The 9,979-nt window shown below is 33.0% G+C and overlaps 1 protein-coding gene across 1 annotated transcript; it reads right to left on the reverse strand.

Annotated features, from left to right (window-relative positions):
* Positions 1-1,264: 1,264 nt before the first annotated feature.
* Positions 1,265-6,467, reverse strand: LOC133191597 (uncharacterized). The gene is made up of 7 exons (XM_061327342.1): positions 6,302-6,467; positions 5,856-6,035; positions 5,417-5,591; positions 3,293-3,563; positions 3,039-3,140; positions 1,818-2,072; positions 1,265-1,583 (listed from the first exon to the last, which is right to left on the reverse strand). The coding sequence occupies exons 1-7, from the start codon at positions 6,465-6,467 to the stop codon at positions 1,287-1,289; spliced, it is 1,446 nt and encodes a 481-aa protein (XP_061183326.1). The 3' UTR covers positions 1,265-1,286.
* Between the last annotated feature and the right edge of the window lie 3,512 nt (positions 6,468-9,979).

Consider the following 9,979-nt stretch of genomic DNA (forward strand, 5'->3'; position numbering starts at 1 on the left):
TTTATTTCTAAATTAGATCATTGCTGACTATTGATTAACTCAATATAAAAAGAAAGAAACCAGAAGTCTCTGACGAGACTGAGCTTTACTGGTTTTTACTTAATAACAGTAGAGAGAAATAGAACTTGGACTTGAAACTTTGGCAACAGCAATAAATAAATAATTATCATTGGTTAAGTTTCATTTTGTCTCAAGGTTAATTGCAATCAAGCAAAAACTGTAGAAGTAGCCTTTTGAAAGAATTTCACAGAAATTTGATTTTTAGTAACCAAAGCAACACCGTTCGTCAAAATCAAAACCCTATTTACAGAATTATGTATCATAATGTAGTCTACCTGTGTACCCAGATGTACTGAAATCGGACTAAAGCTGTAGGAGGAGTAGCCTTAAAGAATTTCACAGAACTTTCAATTTTTAGTTACCATGGCGACCCCGTTCATTAAAATAAAAAACCGATAAAGAGAATTATGTATCTTAGTGTTGTCTACTTGTGTACCAAGCTGTATTGAAATTGGACCAAGACTGTAGGAGTAATAATTATTTACAGACAAACAGACAGACCGACAGACAGACGGACACCTTACCAATCGCATAAGCTCTTCTGTTCTCTGACCAGTAGAGCTAAAACTTGTGTCATTGATTTGGTATACAGTTGAACCTCCTTAATCCGGACTTTTCACCATCCCGACTTAATATTCTTGTGGAACAATTTATATTTATTTATTCCAGGTATGTTCAGTAACCTGGACGCTTCATTAATACGGACAACTCGGAATCATAAGTGTCCAGATTAACGAGGCGCGGCTGTATATTATTTCATATCTACATACAATCAAAATGAAAGTTAATAAAAAAGATGAAACAGTATTGCTTCTTTAAATCTTTTAAACAGTAATGTTCTATGTATTTATTTCATTATTAAAATATGGGACGTTGAGACCGGTTCTTCGTATGAGACCGTATAAACCGAGGTCCCGTGTCGCAGTAGGTGCTGGCACGAAAAAGATCCCTCACTGCTCAATGGCCGTAAGTGCCGAGTATAGGACAAAATTTGCAGCTCTCCACCGGCAAGTGGTGGCGTCTCCATATGAGTGAAAAATTCTCGAGAGGGACGTTAAACAACATACAAACAAACAAACAAACATTATTAAAATAATGTACAAACATTTACAAGAATAAGAGTAGTGTAGCTCGTATAATACAGAATAACAGATACGGTAATCTATATTAAAACAATGTAATTACATATTCAAACATTGTAATTACATATCCTTAAAGAAAACAAACTATGATTTAAGTCTCATACTATCAACATATATCCATTCCATTGCCCGGAAAGGAGATAACAGGGCACAGTAAAATAACCCGCTCTTACTCTCCTGTATTGGATCAAATGGCAATTTGTACTTAATAGAGGAGACATGAAGCCCATCAGACCCGTCACTGAGCCGTAGCTGTGTAGCCTGCCATTGGACAGAACTTTCAACTATCTGGTCCTCATCAAGATAAATTTGCCGTCCTCTTTTAGAGAACCTTTCTCGGGCAACATCGGAAGAATTTTGAAATGCCTCTAGTATGCTCAGCTATTAAATAAACCAAGAAACGATTATTCAATTAAACTTTTTTTTTTCGAATAAGCATCGTATTCAACTCCGATTCTTTAATAAAAAAAAAAATAGAATTAGTTTATTTTTTACATAGTTTTACATGTGGCATTAATTTAAACTTTTAAGGCATTTTAAAGCACATCCTTTTTTTCCAAAAAATAAAATTTAATGAATTAGAAAAAAACAATTCCAGAATAAGTTGATATGTACCTGATTAATATCTTTGCACGTGATATTTCCTGCACCATACCGTCCGTTTGGAAGCACGTGTTTCGCTCTCTCCTGAGACAGCATTTTAGCTTGAATTTGTATCGGTGACAAAGGGTTTAACGTGACGTCAAAAGGATCTAACGGATAGGTCACTAGAGAGTAGGTAGTAATGGCCACCGCGGAATTGTGAACTTCAGCCTTTGGGAAGAGGAATTCAAACTTGATCATTTGTCCATTTTCTTCTATCCCTCTGACCTTTAAATCAAGATACAGTGTTCGTTAACACTCAGTAAAGTATAGAAAACTTCTTTAATTTCTACCTGTCATTTGACTATGGAATCTATTTCCGATATACCATGTTTTAAATATGAAATGTCCTCACTCGATACTAGGAAACGTCTATAAATCCAGCAAGTCTAAATAATAAATAGTTTTAAAATCTACGGAAGCCCGTTGAGGCCAGTTCAGAAAAAGAAATATTTTTTTTATTGCGTTTAAACGCAATAAGTATTGCGTTTAGTCGCAATAATCATTGCGTTTAATCGCAAAAGATTGCGATTAAACGCAATCTTTTGCATTTAAACGCAATAACTTAGCGATTAAACGCAAAAGTTTTTGCGTTTAAACGCAATAATATTCTTGCAATTAAATGCAATGATTTTTGCGATTAAACGCAATAGTTTTTGCGTTTAAGCACAATAATATTGCGATTAAACGCAATAATATTGCGATTTAACGCAATACTTTTGCGATTAAACGCAATACTTTTGTGATTAAACGCAATAATTTTGCGATTAAACGCAATAGAAAATATTTCTTTCTCTGAACTGGCCTCAACGGGCTGCCGTAGAAATCAGACAATTTGATTAATGTTCGTTTATTGTTTTATCGTGTGCGAATGATAAATTTTATTTTGCCTGTTTGGAATAAACCCAAACATCAATTTGAATGTTCCTGCTACAATTATATTATCATGTATATTAGCATTAAATATTTCTTATGTTCATTTTTCCGTTCTTTCATCAACATATAAATACGGGATTCAATAATAACATCACATAGCTGAGCATCTCCTGGCAAAACTGCACATCAATCCCGATATAAATTGTTAGTTGCTTAACTTCCATTCTGCACTCATTCACTCACTCACTCACTTTCACGCACAAACAAGCGCTTACTCTATAAACTTCACTTTCGTAGCGAGGGAATAAAAAGTCTTACAGAGATCTGAGTTTTGTTCTGCAGCTCTATGATATACTTCTGGGCTAATTCTGTCCAATGTGAGAATCCATTAGTTTCGAGGGCTTTGACTCGCGCCAGTGGCTACAAAATAGGTACACAATTTCAGAACAATTTTTAACAATATGTTTCAATGCAAACTAATGCTAAATCAAGTTTTTCTATTAAAAAAAATTAAATACACAAATATATGTTACGTATGTTCAATAATATGTTTATTGGTGAAAATATTATACCTCTAGGAGACGAAAAGTGGTATTGAATCCTTCATCCAAGACCTGCTGTGACAATGCACTGCTACTTGCAATGTTGGAAATAAACGAACACGTGTATCTTGCTATTTTCTGATAAGCTGTGACATTTGTAACATCAGGAGGAAGATCGTGTTCTGCAACATTACTTGGCATCTTGCCAGAAGCAAACTGACCGTGATTTACCCCTTCCATCACCAAGACAGGAGTACGGTATTTGGCCTTCATATTGGACGAAACATCTTCATATAGCTCTCTAAAATAGCAGATAAAGGTCACTTTACCATATTCAACTTTCGTCTTTCTATTATTTGTGGTACATTTTAAACAATTATCTTTTGAAAACTATTTATTTCTAACAAAACATTTCCGGAGTCCAATTCGATTTAAATAAATGGCAATATGATGGTTTTAATTTTCCAGATAAACGTCAAAAGTAGCACGTTTGCTTCTCATTTCTATCCTGTGACGGCATGTTATAGTAATTTTAGTCCGTCCTGAACCTCGTTTTGTACGTCATACACTAAATTATAATTTCAATGTGGATAAATATAGAACATAAGAGGAAGTTATTTCAAAAATTGTTTGTTTAATCTTAATTTTAGAAGGGGAATGAATACATTTATGGAAGGTTTTTATGTATGATCATCGTAGTAAAATGAAATTTTAAATGAAAAAGCTTTAAATTTCCCTTTTTTAAAAAAAGAAAATGTAATACTATATTTTCACTCGCAACAGAAGGCAAAATGAATATCATTATTTGCAATTCTATACAGTTAACAAGCCTTTTAGACTTTAACATCTCATTTTAAAACAAGTAAAGATAAACTTGATCCATAAATTCTGATGTTTGTTATTTAATTCTTCAGCAGAGACATTGCATGTCAACTAATATTAATTCAATGCTCAATTAAACAAATAATCTAAGCTTACATTGTAAATGGACATTCTAAGTCATCAATATTTTTCTTGAATTTTTTTTCTCAACTTTACTTATAATAAGATTTACAGTATGTCGATAATATGAAGGCAAAAATTCACACTAGAATAGTTTTTGAAAAATAAAAACTTTTCTTTTATCTTCCAACAAGAGATTCGTAAATGACATAAAATGAATATGTGGAGAAGTCATTAAGCAAAGAGAAATAAAAATCCTAGCAAAAGAAACTTTGGAGATAAGCCGGGCAATATGCCTACATAAAGACAGATAAAAAAATCAATGAATTTATTTCTCCCAAATTTCACTTTTGTTAAATGTAGGTAATGTTTTTACAATTTGCGTACAAAAATGAATACAGTAACTGCCAAAAAGATTATGATTAACGTAACAAAATGGCAACATGCTCAATTTTCACAAAAACTGACATAAATTGGATGCTGTAACTTCATTTTTTAATAGAGTGGGTCATCGCTCCATTTTTTTTTTTTTTTTTTTTTTTTTTTTTTGGAGGACGAATAATGAAAGGCAATGGAAATATATTTCTTTTTACACATGCAAAAATTTGGTACGAAGGCCCACTCTACATAAAAAATAAAATTTACTTACAGTGTACTTAAATTCTCAACGTGGTCTTGAAAAAATCCAAACACGCTTGCTAGATATATATATAGGGAGAACTGTTTGCTATTTAAATGTTTCTTTTACATGTGACTGCGTAGTGTAGTAGTCAGCAATTAGCCGTTTAAAGAATATTTATCGAGGAAAGTGTTCGAATCATGCTCTGATGTTTTGATTTTTTTTAAAATTTTATAATGAAATGTTGCTATAGTAATAAAACTATTTGTACTGAAAATAAAATTTATGCATGTAATAATGAACCCATACTATATACAGATTACAAAATAGAAATCACCATTCATGTTAGACATTCTGTGGCAGAAAATGCAAGGTTAAGTGTTTAGCTTGATTAGAATCTACATTTTGACAAGTACTGTACATATTTGAATGTCTAGGTAAATTCGTACAACTGAGATATTTCCGATTTATGTACTGGCATAGCCGCAAAACAGCATGGGCAATTGGCTCAGCTAATCCCCCCTGATTCTTTGTTGAAAATTGAAAAGTGATAAAGCTTATTGAAGCACTTGAGTCATACTAATAACACTCACTGAAAAGTGTCCATGATGCGTGTGATCCTGGTCAGTCCGTCAAGGTCACCAGACAATGTCAGAACTGGGACAGGATAATCACTAAGTTTGTTACCCTTGGTGAGGTACGCTGCATATAGCAAAACACCAGAAAGATCTTTGTAGTGGTTCTTTCCATGCATAGCTACCATGGTACCTGTATGTGTTGATAGTAGAACATCCAATCATTTTGTAGTCATAATATTGTGTCAGCAGAGAATGTTGTTTTTAACCCCCAAATAAAAAATGTCAAAAAACATAGCTAAATAAGCCCAACACGCAAAATCAAACACGGTTGTTACCATTTCCTTTTTTAGAATACCTTGTTATTTTTTGTAAAATATAAAACATCTATTAATTGCTAAATGTTTGTGAATCTTTTATGAAAGTGTTGCACTATAAAACAATAGTAACACCTTACCTCCCAGACTGTGGCCTGCCAGGAAAACAGGACTCCCATCTGTAAATCCCTCATCTTTCAGTGACTGTATCGCCTTATTCACGGCCTCCCCTAACTGGAGAGGGTTGACAATATTGTCAAAGAAATCCAACAGAAGTACCACCCACAACTGGAAGTCACAAGTCTCCCTGATTTGTAAGCCTCGATAAACAAAAATAATCTGAGAAGTTTACATGTCCTACAAACACATATATTGTGGACAAAACAACAAAGCTATGTACAAGTACCTTATCAGGTGTGCGTATATTCAACATTGTATAGAAATGAAATACGAATCAAATTGCACTTAGTTTTGATATTTATTCACAAGGAAAATATTAAATTTTACAGATAGATTAATAAATAATTTTACACAGTGATATCTTTTTAAATTTCATTCTCGAATTAATTCAAAGAAAGGGTCTCACCTAGAGGTTCATACGCCTCCCCCTTGATGTAGGCCCCCGGGGCCACAAGTAAAGCTCTCTCTGGTCCTGTTTTTGTAGACTGGGGCTTTAGGACTTTAACATATAATGATGATATACATTTAAATGCAAATAAGCCGAGAACAATGCCAACAAGGAACGACTTCATGTTATCACGTTTACTTACACAACAAGAACTTCACTAAAGATAACGATGGTTGCCCCGTATAACCACCGTGTCTTTGAATGGTCATATTTCGAAATAGTATATTTTATTTCTAAATGCTGTATATAAACACAGTTTGTAATTAAAATTGAATTGCACGTAGTTGTCTTTATTGTCTTTTTATATGATTATGCTCCCCAGGTAAATGATTTCAAAAGGAAAGTGTGATAGCAGAAATAGATAAACATGTACTGAGAATGTGAAGAATTATCAAAGTTTGACGCAAAATTGAAAATATTGTAATTTTTACAATGTGTGGTATGACGAAAATACAACCACTGCAAACAAAATAAATTGAATCCATAAAAAAATAATGAAAGATTCATTGCATAATATATCACAAGAATAATATCTGTTAGTTAAAAAAAACAGATTAGGAGAATACAAACGCAAATTATACAATCATGGTGCATCGACTTAGCTGTCCAGTTTGATAAGATTTGTTTATAAACATCAAAATGAATCACGAACACACTTAGAAATTAATTCTTTCTGCGTATCAAATCGCAATGTTGATTAATTTAGATACAGACAATTGACTGAGTAAATACTCTCAAGTATGAGGCCTTATTTCAGGATGTGATGACAAAAGTATTTCCTTGTTGATTCTGATGTAGAATTAATACGTTTCCCTTCATTGTTACATTAATGTGTGGCAGAACGTAAATTTCTGTTTACATCGTGGTTATCTACATGACAGTACAAAATACATATGATTCGTTTTCATTATTTGTTCGTGCATTTTTTTGTGAAAAAATAAAAGGCAATGTTTCAAAATGAACAAACTGAGAAAATTTTAAGACAAAGTGAACAAAAAGTTAGTTACAAGGTCGGCCGTTTTATTGAACTTTTATAGAACCTTCACATTTCTGCATGTTGCTATTTTTACCAGTTCATAAAATAAAAACAAAACAGATGTTGAACAGTCATGAGTTCTTCGTTTTATTGCCTCACCTGTCATTTGATTTAAGCCATGGTATTACTAATCAATATCTGTCAATTGATGGAGTAATGCGGAAGGTCGACAATACAGGTCAGATGTAGAATGGTATCCAATCAGGGACTGGCAAGAACCAGACAATTATAGTATGACTAAGTTCTCTGAGATACTTCAGGTATTGATATGTACAATCTAAATTTCGAGTTTGTTATTATGATTTAGGTTTAGTTTACTCACCACATGTTCCTTTTCCTTTCCCATGTAGAAGCATTTCAATAAAAAACTAAGTGGAGAAAAATATTTTCAAGTGCTGCGAGGTCCGTTAAATTCGTGGGATCAATTATATTACAGGTTCACCGGGAAATAATCTTATGCATATGAGTGACATGACCTTAAGCCAACATTCGTTAAGATTTAAAAGTCGTAAGCTAAAGGTTCACAAAGAATAAAATACCCCAAAGCTAAGACAAACGAGATGATTTCAGTTTTTCCTGCATCAGCTTTCCTTATTTATGTAGTAATATTCCGCTATCACCTTCAAATGGTGTTTATGTCTCCCAATGTATTCGATACTTAAGTGCATGCTGGAGTATAATCAATTTTTAAACCAAGGCAGACTACTAAGAGATAAAAAGTTGATGTTACAGGGATTTGAATAACCTGGTTTAAAGTCATATTTTTTTTAGATTCTATGGTCGTTATAATGACCTTGTTAGCAAATATAACTATCATTGGGTCGTATGTTGACTGACATATTTCATACCAATTGTTAGGTTTTTGTTTTTATTCTAAATTTGACAACAGAATATGCCGTCATCAATACATATTCCTCACGGCGTGTGTGTGACCGGTCATCAGGGGATGCTTCCTCCTCCTAGGCACCTGATCCCACATTTGAAATTTCCGGAGGTCCGTGTTTTATGCTCTCTTCACAGATTTGTATTGTTTGAAGATTTTTTTTTATATCGTCAGCTGTTCTTTATTTTCACCTTTGGCGTATAAATAAACTCTACAATAATACTACTCTGCAACTGACATATTTCTATTTAATTTATTGTAATACAATTTATCTATATGCGAAATATACTTCTAACAAACTCAATCATAATATCAAGGAAGCGTCCCAGAGACAGAAAGCATGTAAATGTCTGAGGTAGGAAAACTGTCACTCAGTTACAAAGCCACACAAATCGAAAAAAATATAACGCTTAACTGATTTGCTCGACGTCCATGTAACAAGTATTTGAATATAGGAAGAAACCAATGGACGAAAGTTTTTTTAACCAATAAGAAAAAGAACATATGCAGTTCAAAGAGTCTGCACAAAAGTTTAAACTATTTCTAGAACTCAACATATAACCAATAGAATATTTGTGACTGACATAAGTAATTTCTAAAACAAGAAAAAAAAAAAGGTCGATTTTATGTTTTAGGATCTTAAGTTAAGTTGCCTTTTGAGATGATAAAGATGATGACATTTATAGATGGAAATAAATGTCACTCTGGAATGGCTTCTCTATGTCATTCTATTAATGTTGTTTTATGTGACAGTCAAATTTAGAGTGAAGTGACAAACTCTGAGAGTCAATCTCGTGGTTTTCCACTCAAAGGCAAACGCCTTGTCCACTTTGAATTGATAAATTAATAAAGAACCGGTGGGGCTGCCCCTCCGTAAATAATTTTGCCGATAGTATACTATAGTAAACAGAGCTACTTTATGCTCGTCCCCCTCAATAATAACGTCTGATGACTTTTGTTTGGTTGTCGTCGAGGAATTTTCTTTTTGCCTAGTTGTAACCCCCATGGCCACCCCCACCCCACCCCAACTGAAATTGCTTCCTACGGTCCTGAATAAATACCAAAAATGCTATTATTTTCTTCTCTTTCTTTAGGAAAGGCAATCAGAATTCTGCTTATTAATAATTTTCCCTTGTTGTAGCTCGACTTCAGAAAATTTGAGTTACTTTGGGTTGTATAAAAATCTACCTTTCCTTAAGAGATCAATTTCTACAGCAGCTTTTCTTTCAATGTGTCAGAATTCAGTCTGCTGTATACGTTAAAGGCTTATAAAATCGACACTGTGGTAATTCAAGGATGCTAAACCTAATTTACAAATGGTATAAAACAAATGCTAGTATGTAAAAAGATGAGAGTCCAGCGATTTCTTCTGAGAATTCTATTTATAACTGTTCAACTTTTTATGCCGATTTCCACGTGCTTCAAAATGTGTTTCAGGCCTTAAATCGCTCAAGATGGAATATATTTTTAAATGTGATGTATTTTACAATGGGTGTGCCACTGTTAAACAATAAAATTTACTTATTTTCCTGTTTATATTTTTAAAATCATATATCAAAGTCAAAAATATCTAATTTGCAATATTATAAGCGATAATAAAAGAAGTGCTTCCTCTTACAATGATTTCATGTTTACTTAATATTAAAATTTGATTCTTTTATGTATTAATCAAAATGAATAACTGAAATAGTATTAGAATTTACATTAACCGGCAGGT

This window comes from Saccostrea echinata, unplaced genomic scaffold, assembly GCF_033153115.1.
Source record: "Saccostrea echinata isolate AGI-Se365-2 ecotype Australia unplaced genomic scaffold, CSIRO_AGI_Sech_v1 ptg000023l, whole genome shotgun sequence".
In the NCBI taxonomy this organism is placed as follows: Eukaryota; Metazoa; Mollusca; class Bivalvia; order Ostreida; family Ostreidae; genus Saccostrea; species Saccostrea echinata.